Source organism: Heteronotia binoei, chromosome 21 (genome assembly GCF_032191835.1).
Source record: "Heteronotia binoei isolate CCM8104 ecotype False Entrance Well chromosome 21, APGP_CSIRO_Hbin_v1, whole genome shotgun sequence".
NCBI lineage: Eukaryota > Metazoa > Chordata > Lepidosauria > Squamata > Gekkonidae > Heteronotia > Heteronotia binoei.
In genome coordinates this window covers 192814602-192833181 of record NC_083243.1, presented here as the reverse complement: position 1 = coordinate 192833181, position 18580 = coordinate 192814602, and the positions used below count along the sequence as shown (strand labels likewise).

At 43.9% G+C, this 18580-nt stretch overlaps 1 protein-coding gene across 1 annotated transcript in view; it reads left to right on the top strand.

Moving 5' to 3' along the window:
* Window positions 1–18580, top strand: part of ITGB5 (integrin subunit beta 5) — a 175563-nt gene that overhangs the window by 144007 nt on the left and 12976 nt on the right. The window contains exons 11-12 of the mRNA XM_060261692.1: window positions 4321–4424; window positions 15725–15841. Of these exons, the coding sequence (XP_060117675.1) occupies window positions 4321–4424; window positions 15725–15841 (221 nt within the window). The remainder of the gene's footprint in view (window positions 1–4320; window positions 4425–15724; window positions 15842–18580) is intronic.

The following is an 18580-nucleotide window of genomic DNA, read 5'->3' as shown; positions in this document are numbered from 1 at the left end:
AGACCCATGGTCAGTTCTGAAGGGAATTGGATTTAGATACCTCGGGTATTGAAATAAACTGTGGTTTCCAAAATGAGGAGAGTTTAGGTACACAATAAAGAGACTGTCTCCAGGAGACCTGAAGAGTCATAGGAAACTATATGAGGAGCTGTAACTAAAATATTCAATAAAATACCTCTCACTGTTAAGATCCAAGAATATATGAAAATAAGCTTCAACAACACTATTTTGATTGTTAAAAGTATAATCTATATTAACAACTTTTATCTCAGCATTTCCAACCCCTGTGAACAGCTACTTTTATCTCAGCATTTCCAACCCCTGTGAACAGCTGCCTGTTAAATAAAATATTATTTCTGTTTGAGGGTTATACTGTCTCAAGTGCCATTTGAAAGGGAAAAACAAGAGTGCTCCTTATCTCATCAAGTTCCTGGATTGGGCTAAAAGGCAAATTAGATTTTTGTTGTTGGGTGGGACAAATGGACTTTTAAAACAATAACTACATTCATGCTATTTGTGGCTGCTCACTCATAGTTGGAACTAATTTTTGGCAGGAAAACCTGCCTGATAGCAGGGAGATGCCAGGGGTCCATCATACCTAGCTACCAAAACTGAAGGGGAAGTCATTTGAATAAGGATTTATGACAGTCTGTCATTCTATGTTTCTTCAGCTACTTTGCTCCACAAAGTTTACTCGCTCTGATATACTGTGACAATTTCCAATCAAACTGGTGAAAGTCTGTTCAAAGTTATCTGCTGAGAATTGGTCCCCCCACCCTAGGAAACTTATGCTGTGGAATAGACCAGGCAAAAAACTAAGTTAAGCAGAGGATTGAGGGTATAGAATGCCAAACCAATCTCTCACTTACAAAACACTATGATGAGGGCAGACATCAAAAACAGAGGAAATAGCAAAATATTTAACATCTTTGGCAGTAAAAGGGTTTAGAAGAGCCTTTGCTCTGCCCCCTCTTCTGCTGTACATGAAGGGAGACATAATAATATTCCTTTCCTAGAAAAGCTTGGTACCTGCCTGTTAAGGATGCTGAGACTACAGAGCACGTGTTTTCATATGCCTGTATTATAAGATAAAAAGATCATCCTGCTGATTGGGGGGGAGGGGGGAAATGGGCCTTCCAGAAAAAGCTAAAGTTGACTTTCTTCTATCTGATAAATACCCCAAGATTACCTACCAAGTAGCCAGATTTTGTGTGGTGACACTCAGGTTATGGAAATTGCATGGTAGTTAGATAGTAAGCAGTTATGGTAATTAAATATTAGATGAAATTTTAAACTGTTTTAAAATGTTTTTAAGTTAAGTATTTTAAAAACTTGGAACCTTGTATATTTGTATTTTCCTTCTATATGACTGGTCTAAGGACTGCTATAATAATAAACAAACAACAACAATAATAATAAACAGATAGCTACTTTGTCTTCCACCCAGATATGACCATAAGGTTTCAGGATGGGATTTCGTAGGTCTGCCTTGGCATTTCCAGTTAAGAAGGGTCTCTGGTAGTGAAGATGAGAGAGATCCCTGCTTGAGAGAACTGGCAGAGATCTTAAGGGTCCCTTTAAGCTGTGGAGTCTTCTGAGCAAAAATTCTACTTTGTGAGTTAGGGCTAGGGCATTAAAGTTGTGAGCTACTGCATAAATCAGTTGGCTCTGGGGCCATTCTTCCTGAGCTAAGAAAAAAATGTGTGAACCAGAGACTAAAAAACTGTGAGCTAACCCACACTAACTCAGCTTAGAGGGAACACTGGTCACTAGCTTGCATCCACTTAACTGGTATGCCTTTTATTTTTTAATAAAATTCTACTGTGCCAAACTTGTACAAGTTGTATCTGCAGAACCATATGTGCCAGTCAGAGGCATTGTGGCCTGCCAGGTAATAGACATGCCATTTTTTGCACTCCCAGGCATGTGAAATCTCAACGAACAGCAATACATGACTGATGGGATATGTTTGTGCAAGCTTGTACTAATTGTATCTTTCATTATAGTATAAAAGAATCAATTTCATTACTAAATGAAAAATTAATTTCAGCTCAACTTGGATTGTCCTCTTCAATTTTATTCATCCTTTGTATATTTGCCTGGGATTAAGCCTCACTGAACTCAGTGGGATGTAATTCTGAGCAAGCATGCATAGGATTGCACCACACAGTTCTCACTTGTCTATCCCATTTGAATTGGTTGCCAGAGGTTAAGGAGAAATGGTTTTCTTGCCAAGTGGGAGCGTCCCAAAGATTTCCCAGTCAGCATATTCACCAGCATTTTTACTGTTGTTATTCCCAGCTTCCTGTTTTATGTATTCCTCTGAAGAAGCATTCTAAGCAGTAATGTTTCACTTCCCCTGAGACATGGGACTTTCAGAAGGAAAGGAGTTCACTAGCTCAAATAGGAATTAAAGTTTTTAGAAAGTATACCATAGATCTTAGTAGCTGTGTGTTTTATTGGTTTTAGGCTTGCTGATCCTTCTGTGGTTTTGATCCATTTGTGGGGTCCTGGAGTCTTCATGAAGAATATCATGCACATAGACTGCTCAAATAATGTAATCTGCTATTGATGAGGAAAATATTGGTTATGAAGCTAAGGGCTCTTGATCCTTGATCAGATATTTATAGTTTGCATTATGTAAAATGCATTGCTATTTTTAAAATGTCTGTAGCTCAGAATAGATCCCAGTAGGCAGCCGTGTTGGTCTGAAGCAATAGAACAAAGCAGTAGACAAGTGCACCTTTAAGACCAACTAAGTTTTATTCAGAATGGAAGCTTTCGTATGCTCTTAAGCAGACAAGTGGGAATGGGAATTAAGAAATTCTTAATATAAGTGGGCAGCGTGGAATCATGGGAGTGTTTTTAGCAGATTAAAAGAATCACAAATAGGGATCTGTTTGTTGAAAAAACACTGGAGTAGAGAGGGTGATAACTTACAACCTCTATTGGACAGTGACAGCTGTCTTTCAAAAGTACTGGGGGGTAAACCTTTCCTTTCACACAGACATCCCCCAAACTCGAACAACTCCTCACCCACAACAATACAACATTGCATCTGAGCAAGAACACCAGGACCAGAGTTTGCAATAAACCCAAGTGCCACTTTTGCTGCCACATACACCCAGACGACACAGTCACTGGGCCTAACAACATTAACTACACCATCTCAGGCTCATTCATTTGTTCATCTTCCAACATTATATATGCCATTAAATGCCAACAATGCCCCTCAGTTCTCTACATAGGGCAAACAGGACTAACCTTACGCCAAAGGATAAATGGACACAAATCTGACATTAGGAATCACAGAACTGAGAAACCTGTTGGAGAACACTTAACCTTCCTGAGCATTCAATGGGTGACCTCAAAGTAGCTGTTTTACTGCAAAGGAACTTCAAGAACAGAATGGAGAGAGAAATTGCTGAATTACAAATTATCATGAAACTTGGAACAAACACCTTCCCAGGACTGAACAGGGATATTGGGGTTTTTTTTATCTCATTACATATGCTAAGTCAATGCTCATTGAGTATAGCTGTGCATCCACAGTGTTCCAATGTATTTCTCTTTTAGAACAGTATATCAGAATAATGGGTTTTTTTGCGTTGACATGCTCAAATGAGGGATGTGGGCTGTTTGTCTTATTGCATATACCAACCCATCCTATGGAAAACTATATGGATGTTATAATCTCTTGAGAAACCATGCCCTCTGTTTAAACTAACAAGGCCAGAATGTTACCTAGATTTAAGGCACCCCTACTGACGACAGTCTGCTTTTTATCACCCTCTACTCCAGTGTTTTTTCACAAACACAGATCCCTATTTGTGATTCTTTTAATCTGCTAAAAACACTCCCATGATTCCACGCTGCCCACTTATATTAAGAATTTCTTAATTCCCATTCTCACTTGTCTGCTTAAGAGCATACGAAAGCTTCCATTCTGAATAAAACTTAGTTGGTCTTAAAGGTGCACTTGTCTACTGCTTTGTTCTGTAGCTCAGAATGCTAGTGCTGGAACGAAGATGGTTTTATGCTTAGATAAAGAATTAATTTCTTTCTACATAATGTGCCAAAGAAAAAGTGCAAATGGAAATTCATCCAAAATGTAGGACATCTTGCAGGGCTAAGATCTTAACGACAACTTTTCTTGAGCGGGAAGTTTTAGACCATGATGTATCTCCTTGAATATAGAAAGCAAACAGGCAGTAGTAGGTTTTGCATGAAAATATTTCAAGGTGGGGCTTAAATGTTATGTGTAAATGTCAATGTATCTTTCTGATTTGTTCATCCTTCCTCTCTTATCCCTCTTCCTAGGGAGTGCATTGAGTGTATGCTGTTTAGCTCAGGAAGACTGGCTGATAACCAAACCTGCCAAAAACACTGCAGAGATGAGATAATTACACGAGTGGATGTTCTCAGTAAGTTAACCGGATAGAGTCCTAACACTAATAAATAATGCTGCAAATAATGCTACCGGTAGCAAACTTTTTTTTAGAACAGAGAAAAATGTGAGAAAACTTTGGTATTTCCATTTCATGAATTTCAGGTAACCTTTAAAAAAAAAAAAAAAGGCCTCTTCCTGAAGACCTTGGAGAACTGAAGTAAGTGGAAATATACAGTACTAGACTAGGTGAAACCGTAGTTTTGACTTTTATGAGGCTGATTCATACGCTAAGGTACTTTCTGTTTGGAGCGCAATGTGAATTGTGTAGGCCAGGGGTGGCCAAACTGTGGCTCGAGAGCCACATGGGGCTCTTTCACACATACTGTGCAGCTCCCAAAGGTTGAGGAAGAACTTAATGCAGACTCACTCTTAAGTAAGTGTGCGTAGCATCAGGACCTCAGTCAGCCTCTGAGCTGTGACCTATAGGTAAGTGACGGCTTCCACTGTGTGTGAAGCAGGGAAAGAGGGGGAAATAGGCAGGCTTTCAAGCTCTTCTCCACCACCACAGAGGACACCCAGAGACCTAGAGTAGGGAAAGAGAATTCAAGAACCAAAGGAGAAAAGCAAATGTGTAGGAGAGGGAGAGCTGCTGGCCCCACCATTGACTCCCACTGGACATGTACTCGGGTATCAGGGGCTCTGAGGGGGCTGTTTTTTGAGATAGAGGCACCAAATTTTCAGTATAGCATCTAGTGCCTCTCCCCAAAATACCTCCTAAGTTTCAAAAAGATTGGACCAGGGGGTCCAATTCTATGAACCCCAAAAGAAGTTGCCCCTATCCTTCATTATTTCCTAGGGAAGGAAGGCATTTAAAAAGATGTGCAGTCCTGTTAAATGTGATGGCCAGAACTCTCTTGAAGTTCAATTATGCTTGTCACACCCTTGCTTTTGGCTCCGCCCCAATGTCTCCTGGCTCCACCCCCAAAGTATCCTGGCTCCACCCCCCAAAGTCTCCTGGCTCCACCCCCAAAGTCCCCAGATATTTCTTGAATTGGACTTGGCAACCCTAGGTACATGTATCAATCAAATGACTCTGGCTTATGAAAACATAGGTAGAGTTAATTAGACTCGATATAGCAGCCAAACATTTGGCCTTCAGGCAGGCTTGCTATGGAGTGATGGAGGGGCATCCTTTCCCATGCCCAGAATGCCCATCTCCTTGAGAACAAGATAATGTATATGGTTACAGACAACACAATCCTAACTACAAAGCAAAAGAGCATCTCCCCCAACCCCTTTACAACTTCAATATTTATGGCTGGTGCCTCAGGTGCCTTCAATATTTATGGCTGCTGCATTCCACATTTATGTCACTTCACTATTTATGGCTGGTGCCTAAGGAAATGAAACCTATAACAGCTGCATCAAATAAATGTATAACAGCAACCAAAATAAACATGGCAGGGTCACATCCTGACACTTGCACCTTAATAAAAATAAATTTTATTTCATTTTGTGGCCATTTGCTTTCACAGTTCTCAAGTTAAATCCGGAAGCCAGGTGAACTATCGACAGGAAGTACTAAATCTTTTTCCAGTTCTGACTTACTCATTACTTCAGTGACACCAGGGATCTCAGTGAATTGAGGGCATTTGAGAACCAGGAGAACCTGGCGATCATCGTATTACGACCAATTCAGAAAACTTTAGTTTACTGAAAGCATACTGGTTGTGGAAATTATAGGCGTGTGGAATGCTTTTGAACATACTTGTCCTACTTGATATACTCGTCCTACATGAATCCTACTATGATGGAGCATATGCATGGCCTTGTTTTTATGATGGAGCATCAGCATGTTGGTTGGGGAATAGCAGTTGCTATGATCTGTTGGAATTCTGTTATTTTCTCCAGATTCTTTGTCAGAATTTGGATTTTGAGGTCATGTCCCTGATTTTGATTTGCAGGACATATTAGGGATTCTTCGTATACTACACCCACCTACTGACATAATGTCTTCTTTCCTGACCTGACCTAGCGCCAAGATTGCCAAAATTAATTCTCTCGGACTTCAGCATTGATGCTGAGGTGCATTGATGAGTAGGACTCAGAAATTCGTGGCCTCTGTGACAACCACTGGGCTGGCCAGAACATTTCTTGGTCCATATATTTGGCAATTCATACATTGCTTGATCTTCTGTAATGGACAAATGCTGTAAGGCTCACTAGTAGAGGAAGTTTATGTAACTGCTTTGTCATAGAGTGCCCTCCTGCTGAAGTATAAACTTTTAGGACCTCTGTGGAGTGAAATAACAAATTAAGATAGTCCAACCTCAGAGGCTGAAGGATTCAAATGGATTCCTGACAACCTTTGGGAAATCCCCAGTTGATATATAGATAGAGCTTGATAGAGGTTTAGAAGATTATGCATGGGTATAGAGAAGGTATAGAAAGAAGTACTTTTCTCCCTTTCTCACAATAGAAGAACTTGTGGGCGCTCAATGAAATTGCTAAGCAGTCGGGTTAGAACAGATAAGCAGTCGGGTTGGAGCAGATAAAAGGAAGTACTTCTTCACTCAAAGGGTGATTAACACATGGAATTCATTGCCACAGGAGTTGGTGGCAGCTACAAGCATAGGCAGCTTCAAGAGGGGATTAGATAAACATATGGAGCAGAGGTCCATCAGTGGCAATTAGCCTTAAGGTATAGATGGAACTCTCTGTCTGGGGCATGTGATGCTCTTTATTCTTGGTGCTTGGGGGACAGCTGTGGGAGGGCTTCTAGTGTCCTGGCCCTACTGATGGACCTCCTGATGGCACCTGGGGTTTTTTGGCCACTGTGTGACACAGAGTGTTTGACTGGATGGGCCACCGGCCTGATCCAACATGGCTTCTCTTATGTTCTTAGCTTCTCTTGATGTTCTGGTGGATATCTGGAATTCAGAGATTATTTGGAGAGTTTATACCATTATCCCTAGATATCTTCTCCCAACATAGTTCTCTTGATATGAACAGCTTCAGGACACTGGAATCTTTTTTGTTTGAAGGGGTTGTCATACATCAGACATATTTATTTGTTTGGTACTGAGAACTACATTAGACATTGTGGAGAAATGCCATTTTAGGCTATGTTTATCTGGGAGTTGGCAGGAAGAGGCTGTCAAACACAAAGCAGGCTTTGGCTTAGTCTCTTCTTCCTGCCCCCTCCTGCCTGGAACCAGCAATTCGGGGGGTGGGGGGGCACCTCCTAGAGAGACAGGAAGTTCTTGAGGTCTGTCTCCCAGAATGCTGCAAGAGAGGTAATCCAGTTCCTGGGTGGGAACTGGATTTTATATAAGAGATTTTGGGCGGGAAGCCAGGGAGTTCAGTTCAGTTACTCGTTCTGGCAATAGACTCAGGAAGGTATGGTCAGGCTTGCAACAATCTAAGTGAGGTGCCTGCTAGGGTTGCCAAGTCCAATTCAAGAAATATCTGGGGACTTTGGGGGTGGAGCCAGGAGACTTTGGGGGTGGAGCCAGGAGACATTGGGGGTGGAACCAGGAACAACAGTGTGACAAGCATAATTGAACTTCAAGGGAGTTCTGGCCATCACATTTAAAGGGACTGCACATCTTTTTAAATGCCTTCCTTCCATAGGAAATAATGAAGGATAGGGGCACCTTCTTTTGGGGCTCATAGAATTGGACCCCCTGGTCCAATCTTTTTGAAACTTAGGAGGTATTTTGGGGAGAGGCACTAGATGCTATACTGAAAATTTGGTGCCTCTACCTCAAAAAACAGCCCCCCCCCCCAGAGCTTTTGATACCCATGGATCAATTTGCCATCATTACCTATGGGAATCGTTCATGGAGGTGCGTGGTGGCTATGGGGCGGACTTCCCCTGCCGGCCAGCTGGCTGGGGAAGGGGGGAAGCCTGTAAAACTGGGGATCCCCCACTGGGACCTGGGGATTGGGAAGCCTAGTGCCTGCCCTGCATGTCATCCAGTTATGGCAAGTATTATAACAGGGAGAGAAGGAGCGTTTTTCCCTACTATGATTTGTTTCTTCTGTTCACTTTTTTAAAAAATGCCTGTAAATAGTTGTATACTTTAACTAAATGTTGTTTGTTTAAAATAAAGTCCCTCTGTACCACATAGTTCCCCCAACTACTTGGAACGCTAGGAGTGGGTTGAGGAATGCCTAAGGTGGAGGGAAGTGGCGAAGTGGCTGGTTGCCAACTCTCCAGGGGAGCCCCAAAAATCCCTAGAAAGCCCCAAGAGGGTTCTTAGTGAGTCCAGAGGGAAGTTAGGAGGCTGTGTCGCCTAACCAGAGCTCAGACAGGGACAGTGGTGGCAGCGAATACCCTGATGCAGCAGAGTGGAACTGCCCCTTCAGGTCAGCATACCGGGAAGGAGTGGGCAGGACCGGGGCCAGCTAGCAGACGCAAGACTGGTCCGCCACAGACATGATTGTAGAAAAAGCCTCACTGCTTACATGTGGAGTAGATTTTTCCTGAAATCATTTCCAGTTCTAACTTGCATTGGACGTTTATATCTGTAGGGGACGTTCCTTACACATAAAGCCCATAAAAATTATGTTTTATAAAACTAGACCTATAAATAGAGAAGCAGGAGCTACAGTGAAAGAGGCTATAGTTGGCAACTAGTATAAAACCAAACGACAGTATTTTACACCTACTTTTTATTTTCCTTAAAGAATGACATTTGTGATTTAAGTATTGTTGCTCCTTTTACAGATCGTCTGATGAACCCCTTCATTCTCATGACAGCAACATGTCCTTGTGTGATCCACACACACACACACACAAAACCCTTTCACCCATTTCTGGAAAAGAACCATTCAGCACATTTTTGATGTGCAACACACTGGATGGATTATGGCTTTGATAATATCTCCACTCTGTCAGCACCTTTCAGCCATACTCCTTAAAATGGGCCTGTCTGTGAAGTCTCCAAAAACAAAGTAAAGAGAGAATTAAAAAAGAATACAGTGGTACAGGGTTGTGTATCTGTTGACATTCTAACCACCACCTCTTTTCAATTTAATTTTTTTTTATTCTTGTGATCTGTTGTTTTTTAACAGAAACTTTAGTTCTCTTACATTATTTTTAAATGTATTATTTGGTTCAAAAATGATGGGAGAGGTTTATTCCCTGATGATTATTTGCCAGGCAATCTGCACTCATCATCAAGTCATAGAAGTTTCCCCTAACTTTATATTTACTTGCGTTTTTACTGCACTTTTCAACAACAAAAAATGGTTCTCAGAATATCATTTCTCCTACTCACAGCCAATTAAAATGGATACAAATAATTTGTGAAATATAATTTTATTGAGGTTTCAGTCCATGAATAATGGAAGGGTGCCTGACTTCTGCTTTCCTCCTCCTGGTCTCAGTAATGGTGAAAAGATAGCTGGGAGCAGGGGAGCTCTCAGTTGGGGTTGGTTTCAGTTAGTACATTGAAGTTGGCACGGCTGTGGTTCAAGATGGGTAAACTGAATATTTGGTTATTGCAAGGATTCAAACAACTGTCTCCTAGCTAGGGCATGAGGAGACTTCCCCAGGTTGTGTTCCACTTCAGTGGATATATTTACACAGGGCTGATATTTAAACCTGTTTGGAAACAACATAATAATAATAATATAATAATAAATTTTATTTATATCCCGCCCTCCCCGCCTAGGCAGGCTCAGGGCGGCTAACAACATTCAGATAAAACATTATACAATAAATGCAGTAATTTTAAAATGCCATTAAAAGTTATACAGTAGTTTAAATCAAGAATATCTTAAAAACCATTCCAGTTTTTATAATTTAACAACAACCATGATGTTCCTGGCGCTATTCTGTCCGTTTACATAATGGCAAAAATCATTATATAGAGCAGGGGTCCTCAAACTACGGACCGCGGGCCAGATGCGGCCCGCTGAGGATGTTTATGCGGCCCGCCGGGTTATGGCAAAATCAGACCGGAAGTGACGTTCGACCTAAACTCGCATTAGCAACGCACACTTCCGGCACTGGGCTGAGGCGGCGGAGACAGAGTGTGAGGTGATACCGAGGTGAGGTGAGTTCCCAGGCCGGGGTGTGTGGTGTGGGGAAGGGAGAGAGATGCAGAAGACGGAGAACTGACGGCCCGCGGCCTTGTACAGTAACGGCAGTCTGGCCCTCCAACAGTCTGAGGGACAGTGAACTGGCCCCCTATTTAAAAAGTTTGAGGACCCCTGATATAGAGTCACTTTGATGGATCATCAGTTCGGCCATCCTTTGTCAGCAGTCTGCGAAGGCCTGCCTAAAAAGGATGGTCTTGCAGGCCCTGCGGAATTGGTCCAGGCTCCGCAGGGCCCGCACCTCTTCCAGGAGCTGGTTCCACAGGCACGGAGCTGCAACGGAGAAGGTCCGTGCGCAAGTGTTTTGCAATTTCGCCTCCTTTAGCCCTGGGATAGTCAGCTTGTTCTTCCCTGCTGACCTCAGTGCTCTTTGGGGCTCGTATGGGGAGTCCTAGTAACAGCCTGGCTGCTGCGTTCTGCACTAGCTGCAGCTTCCGGGTTCGACACAAAGCCAGCCCCATGTAGAGGGCATTACAGTAGTCCAATCTTGAGGTGACCATCGCATGTGGTCAACAGTTGCTCTCTAGAACATAGCTTCAAGGCTGATTACTGGTAGGGAAAGACATTTCATTATTCAAAGAATTTCACTACCTACAAGCACTATTCAAAGTGTTGGTTCTTCCTTTGAAGCCCTAAATCAGACTCATGTGTTATGAGGAACATAACCATGTGTGCCATAAAATGTAACACGAGGTGCTAGAGATATAAACTTTATAAAGATGATTTCAGATGCCAAATGGCTTGATTGGGTTAGGTGTGATATGCAGAGTAGTAGTAGGCGTGAAGATATCATTATTGGTAATGAGACAGGAAACTTAGGTCTCAGTTTGGCCCAGGGGATGCCAAGAATAAACGGACAAAAGCCTGGCGAAGTGAGCAGTGTCTCTATTGTACCACAGAGTTTTCCTCCCAAATTGCTAGAGTGTCCAGGAAAACCATAGAGTTTTCCCAGAAGCTCGTAGAGCAGCTGCAGGGGACTTGGCAACCCTAAAGACTGCTGAATTGCAACTGATAATGAAGCTCAATGCATCCCCTTTGGCTGAACTGAGACCTGGGTTTCTTCTCTCATTACCAATGGCTGCTGTTGTTTTTTGGCATTCTGAAATCACTTCACTCTCGAAGACAAATGGGCTCACATTCTAGCCGTATCTGAAGAAGTGAGCAGTGACTCCTGAAAGCTCGTGCCCTGCCACAAGTTTTGTTAGTCTTTAAGGTGACACTGGATTCTTGCTCCCGTCCACTAATAAAGATTGCAGGCTGTGTTATTAGGATTTTTGTTGTTGTTATTTATTTCATCTGTTAGAACTGGAAAGGAGGATCTCTCCAAGTGAAATAATGCGTTGCTTTTAGACTGGACAAAATCCACTCGCTGCCATGTGTTGAACTGGAATATATGGAATGGTGAACTGGAATATAGGGACGGTGGCTCAGTGGTAGAGCATCTGCTTGGGAAGCAGAAGGTCCCAGGTTCAATCCCCGGCATCTCCAAAAAAGGGTCCAAGCAAATAGGTGTGAAAAACCTCAGCTGGAGACCCTGGAGAGCCGCTGCCAGTCTGAGAAGACAATACTGACTTTGATGGACCGAGGGTCTGATTCAGTATAAGGCAGCTTCATATGTTAGGGGAGGGACGGTGGCTCAGTGGTAGAGCATCTGCTTGGGAAGCAGAAGGTCTCAGGTTCAATCCCCGGCATCTCCAAAAAAGGGTCCAGGCAAATAGGTGTGAAAAACCTCAGCTGGAGACCCTGGAGAGCCGCTGCCAGTCTGAGTAGACAATACTGACTTTGATGGACCAAGGGTCTGATTCAGTATAAGGCAGCTTCCTATGTTCATACGAACCATAAATGCATTTTTAAAATAATTAGCCATCTACTTCCAGTCATTAAATAATAGAATCTAATAAAAATAGGGTCTTTTTGAAAGAAAATAAAATCCCAGATATGCACATAGAAATCATTTCTTTTTAAAAAACACTTCAGAATAAGCCAAAATAATTACCCTTTAATCCCCCTTATTTCAGATGCATCTTTCCTGCCCGCTTCCTTTTTTAATGTCTGTGCATGTGTGATTAGGACTCAAAGAAAACAGCACAGTAGGGCTTAAGAATCTCCCCGCCCCCCCCCCTCCAAAAAAGAAGTGTGCATGCACAGGAAAGCTTATACCTGGAATAAAAGTTTGGTGGTCTTGGAAGTTCCATGGGACTCCCTTTTCTTGCATACATGCTCTCTTTCTCTCTTTCCTTCTACCTCCCTCCAAATGAAGGAAGACAGGCCAGGCAATGCAGGAGTAGCCACATTGGAGGAAGCTGGAAGTTAGCAAGGGGAGCTTTTCTCTGGTGCAAAGACATGCACTCTCTTTTTCCTTCCCCATTGCTCGAAGTGCCACATGAAGTCATCTCTGTCTGTCTTTCAGGCCTTTGGCTGTATGAGAGAGTTTCAGGTGTTGCTCTGTGGTTGATGCTTTTGTTAGTTTTGATGGGTTGTTTCAGAAGCTTACTCATTTTTACTGTTGCTTTGTTTTTGAGAGCCAGTTTGGTGTAGTGGTTAGGGGTGCAGACTCTTATCTGGGAGAACCGGGTTTGATTCCCCACTCCTCCACTTGCAGCTGCTGGAATAGCCTTGGGTCAGCCATAGCTCTGGCAGAGGTTGTCCTTGAAAGAACAGCTGCTGTGAGAGTCCTCTCAGCCCCACCCACCTCACAGGGTGTCTGTTGTGGGGGAGGAAGATAAAGGAGATTGTGTGCTGCTCTGAGATTCTGAGTGGAGGGCGGGATATAAATCCAATGTCATCGTCTTCTTGTTTTTTAAATTACTGTGAACAGGGCTGGCGTGTGGGAGTAGGCGACCTAGGCAATTGCCTCGAATGCCAGCTCCCAAGAGGGGCGGAGGGCAGGCGCCCCCTCCCCATTCGCACCATTCCTGACCTCTGACTGGACACTGAGGGGTCGGAGAAGCTCCCTCAGCGCCGAGAAACAACGGCACTTCCAGTCCTCGGTGCCCTCTGAACTCGGATAGCGCCAAGGACTGAAAGCACTACACATTCTTTCTGGGTGCTGAGAGGTCGGAGGAACTCCCCTGGCCCCTCAGCGCCCAGAAACAATGGTGCTTCAGTGACCGACGTGATGATGTTACCTCTGGGTGACATCATTACGCGGCACGCGAAAACCTTTCCCTGGTGGGGGGAGGGGTGGGCGCACATCGGTTCCGCTTTGGTAGCATGTACACTATGTGCTCCCTAAAGCTGTCTTATTTGGAAACCTGCTTGACTAAGCAAGTCTGGTGTAGTGGTTAAGTGTGCGGACTCTTATCTGGGAGAACCGGGTTTGATTCCCCACTCCTCCACTTGCTTCTGCTGGAATGGCCTTGCGTCAGCCATAACTCTCATAGGAGTTGTCCTTGAAAGGGCAACTGCTGTGAGAGTCCTCTCAGCCCCACCCACCTCACAGGGTGTTTGTTGTGGGGGAGGAAGATAAAGGAGATTGTGAGCCACTCTGGGACTCTGAGTGGAGGGCAGGATATAAATCCATTATCATCATCTTCTTCTACATATATGTGAGGGAAATAGAAACCCCTGCTTCTTAGATTTTTGTCTTAAGAGACAAGACACAGATGGAGATGAACGACAAAGGCTTATTTAACAGAAAATCAAGTATTTAGGAAGCTAAATGTGATGTGTGGATAACTTAAATATATAAAGTTGTAAGGGAGATTTGATTCCCCTGTCTCTGGTCAGGTTACCTCAGCTGGTTCAAGGCTGCTTTTTTCTCTCACAGATCCCCTTACCACAGAACCTACTCACACCAGTTAGGAATTAAATAGGATGCTTATTTGCACCACCAAAATAAGCTTTCTTCCCTAAACCAAATCCAACACCTAACTAGAAAGCTAAATAAAAACCCGGTGAAGCTGACACTTCTTCCCAGAGCCAGGAAGGAAAAATAGTTTTCTTCCCCCCAAATTGAGATTGGCTCAACTCCTCCCAGTTGTCTCCTGGCAACCCACAGAGGTTGGAGAGGAGACTTCCCAGGAATGAGAGGCCCAGGCGACATCGATGGTGGCATGGCTACATCTACTTCCGATGTGTACCAGTAGTAATGTCTTCATGCTATAAATCATGGTGACATTCTGGTATTTGGTTCAAAACCCTATGGTAAAAAAATGGCATTACCTGGACATCGCCAATGTGTATACCGGAAGCAACATTGCCATGTTTGGGCCTTCCTCTCTCTCCTGGCAATTCCCACTGTGAAGACCTGCCACTGGGGGGGGGGGGGGTGCTGGCAATCCTACATCCAGTGATGTTCCATGGGCTCTGACTGGCTGACAATCACTTGGGTTTATATGAGACTTAAATTGCAAGAATTGATTCAGTGCCCTGGAGGAGAGGTGGGACTTTTATACCTCAACTATCGCTATATGCATACACCTAATAAATAAATTGTAATCTGTGATATACTCTCCCCAAAAGGGAGAGGAACAAACTCTTTGGCAAACAGAGGAAACATAATAATAGAGAGACAGAAACATGTATAAAAATATGCTGTCTTGTCTGAACTCTAGAAACCAGACATCCTGTTTACTAATGAAAGAGTTTATTTCTGTAATGCATGTCATTTTTATCACTGAAGAATGTGTAAATCATCATCCCTTACCATGTATTCCAAATGGATTACAAAATTAGACTTATTTCCAAGTAATTATTTTGTCTACCCAGACTGGTAAAAGGAAATCAACTTCCCTTTTCAAATAAATCATTTGAAGTTTTTGATTTGTTTGGCCATCTTTAAGAGACTTTGATTAATTCTTCTTTCAGTCAACTAAAGTCACACCACCATTTCCTTTGCTTTCTTGGAGGGGTGTTTGTCGATGGGCATCTACAGGACGGGCATGGAGCTTTGTGGTTGGACATCTCTTCCATCCATTCCCTGTTAATTTCTGCAGTTTCAGACAATTGAGTATTTCCACAATGTACTCCATGTGTTCCAAATGGGAAACCTCCCATACTGAAAGGATTACAAAGTCCCAAGAATGTAGACGCCCAAAAGAAAGTGCTGGGTCGAAATAATGAATGTTTTAAACATGTTCAGATGCACAAATCAACAAATACCCAGTCAAAACAAATACTACGGGATGCTGTAGCATGAAATAGTCTTTGTTTGCTGTTGCTGGTTTTTTTTTTTTTAAATCCTCCTGATAAAGGGCCCTAATGGATTTATTAACTGTATTCCAGAAACTGATGACCCACACTCCGTCTTGTGTGCTTATCCCTTGAAGGACTGTGTGATGAAGTTCACTTACTCAGAACTGCCCAGCGGGAAGACCAATATCACTGTCCTCAAGGAACCAGGTTTGTTACGTTTCTACTTGTGTCTTCATGATGATGTCAGACCAGGACTTAACTGAAGAGCTGGAAAAACAAGCTCTTTCAGAACTTTTGTTGTTGCAATTGCAGAGACTGTGGAATCTTATTTGCATAGTTCGATTTGAGCCCAGTACCACCTTAAAGACCAACAAGAATTTCAGGGTATAAGCTTTCAAGAGTCATGATGTTATGATGGAACCCTATTTCTTTTATAGGACTGTCCTCCTGAACTATTCCATTTTATAATAATAATAATAAATTTTATTTATATCCCGCCCTCCCCGCCGAAGCAGGCTCAGGGCGGCTAACAGGACATGGTGTATACCATGATATTGTATAAAACAATTATAAAATACAGTTCATAAATACATTTAAAGAAACAGTTACATAAAATTTAAACCTACAATGAATTAAGGTGCTATATTCAATAAGTATATTCCGATGGCTAGATGGCGCTTTCAGGGTTCCTTATAAGCTTGCAGAAAGAGGGTGGTTTTGCAAGCCCTGCGGAACTGATTAAAGTCCCGCAGGGCTCGCACTTCCTCCGGTAGTTGATTCCACCAGTGGGGGGCCATTATAGAGAAGGCCTGCTCCCTCGTTACTTTCAGTTTGGCCTCCTTTGGTCCAGGGATCCTTAAAAGACTTTGGGAGCTAGATCTTGGTGCGCTCTGGGGAACATGTGGAGAGAGGCGGTCCCTAAGGTAGGCAGGTCCTCGGCCATATAGGGCTTTAAAGGTGATAACCAGCACCTTGTAGCGAACTCGGAATATAATTGGAAGCCAGTGCAGTTCCTTCAGCCCAGGCCGCACGTGTTCCCACCGAGGTAGTCCCAGTAGCAGCCTGGCCGCCGCGTTCTGCACTAGCTGCAACTTCCGAGTTCGGCACAGGGGCAGCCCCACGTAGAGGGCATTACAGTAGTCTAATCTCGAGGTGACCGTTGCATGGATCACTGTTGCTGGTCGCTACATTCTAGGAAGGGGGCCAACTGTCTTGCCCTTCTAAGATGGAAGAAGGTGGATTTAGCAGTGGCTGCTATCTGTGCCTCCATTGTCAGGGAGGGCTCCAGTAGCACTCCCAGGCTCTTGACCCTGCGCACTGGTATCAGTGACGCACCATCAAAGGCCAGTAGGAAGATCTCCCCTCCCAGCCCGCAGCGATCCACGCAAAGGACCTCTGTCTTCGCTGGGTTCAGCTTCAGCCCACTCAGCCTGATCCAATCTGCCACAGCCTGCAACGCCCAGTCCAAATTTATAGGGGTGTCGGTAGTCTGGCCACCCATCAGTAGATAGAGCTGAGTGTTATCAGCGTACTGATGGCAACCCAGCCCATGTCTCAGGGCAATCTGGGCAAGGGGGCGCATAAAGATATTAAACAACGTTGGGGAGAGAACTGCCCCCTAAGGCACCCCACAATTAAGTAGGTGTCTCCAGGACATCTCTCCTCCAACCGCCGCTTTTTGTCCCCGACCTTCAAGGAAGGAGGAAAGCCACTGTAAGGCTAGCCCCCGGATTCCTGCGTCGGCAAGGCGGCAGGTCAGCAGCCGATGATCGACCATATCGAACGCAGCTGATAGGTCTAGCAACAGCAATACCGCCGAGCCGCCTCAATCCAGATGTCGCCGGAGGTCATCCATGAGGGCGACCAACACCATCTCCACCCCGTGGCCCGGCCGGAAGCCGGACTGATATGGATTACAAAGTTTGTGTAATACCAAGAGTGTTGGGATCTTTCTTGACCTCCTTAGCCAGGCCATTGTATGCGGGGGGGGGGGGGGCAGTACAGAGAAGACACATGTATGGGCAGTTATTGATCTTGCTCATAGGTGTCAAACTCATTTTTTATGAGGGCCGAATCAGACATAAATATCACTTTGTTGGGCCAGGCCATGCATCCCATAAAATGTAACACAAGGTACCAGAGATATAAGCGCTATAAAGGTGATTCTCCAGTGGTCCCAGGAGTGGTCCATTCCTGACTCCTGGGATCATAGCTCCTCCTCTCCGACTGCAGGGCTGACAAACTTGAACCCGGAGGGGAGGTGCTTATAATGATGATAGCTGACTCTACCTTTATAATGATGATAGCTGACTCTTTATGACTCTGCTGACTCTTTCTTTCTTTCTTTCTTTCTTTCTTTCTTTCTTTCTTTCTTTCTTTCTTTCTTTCTTTCTTTCTTTCTTTCTTTCTTTCTTTCTTTCTTTCTTTCTTTCTTTCTTTCTTTCTTTCTTTCTTTCTTTCTTTCTTTCTTTCTTTCTTTCTGATGTGGGCCAGTGGGTTATGTAACAATATATGAAGAAGAAGAAGCTATTGGATTTATATCCCACCCTCCACCCTCCACTCTGAATTTCAGAGTCTCAGAGCGACTCACAATCTCCTTTACCTTCCTCCCCCACAACAGACACCCTGTGAGGTGGGTGGGGCTGGAGAGGGCTCTCACAGCAGCTGCCCTTTCAAGGCTGGAGTCTCAGAGCGGCTCACAATCTCCTTTACCTTCCTCCCCCACAACAGACACCCTGTGAGGTGGGTGGGGCTGGAGAGGGCTCTCACAGCAGCTGCCCTTTCAAGGACAACCTCTGCCAGAGCTTTGGCTGACCCAAGGCCATTCCAGCAGGTGCAAGTGGAGGAGTGGGGAATCAAACCCGGTTCTCCCAGATAAGAGTCCGCACACTTAATCACTATACTAAACTGGCTCTCATATGGTATGTAAAGTGCTGATTAGATTCT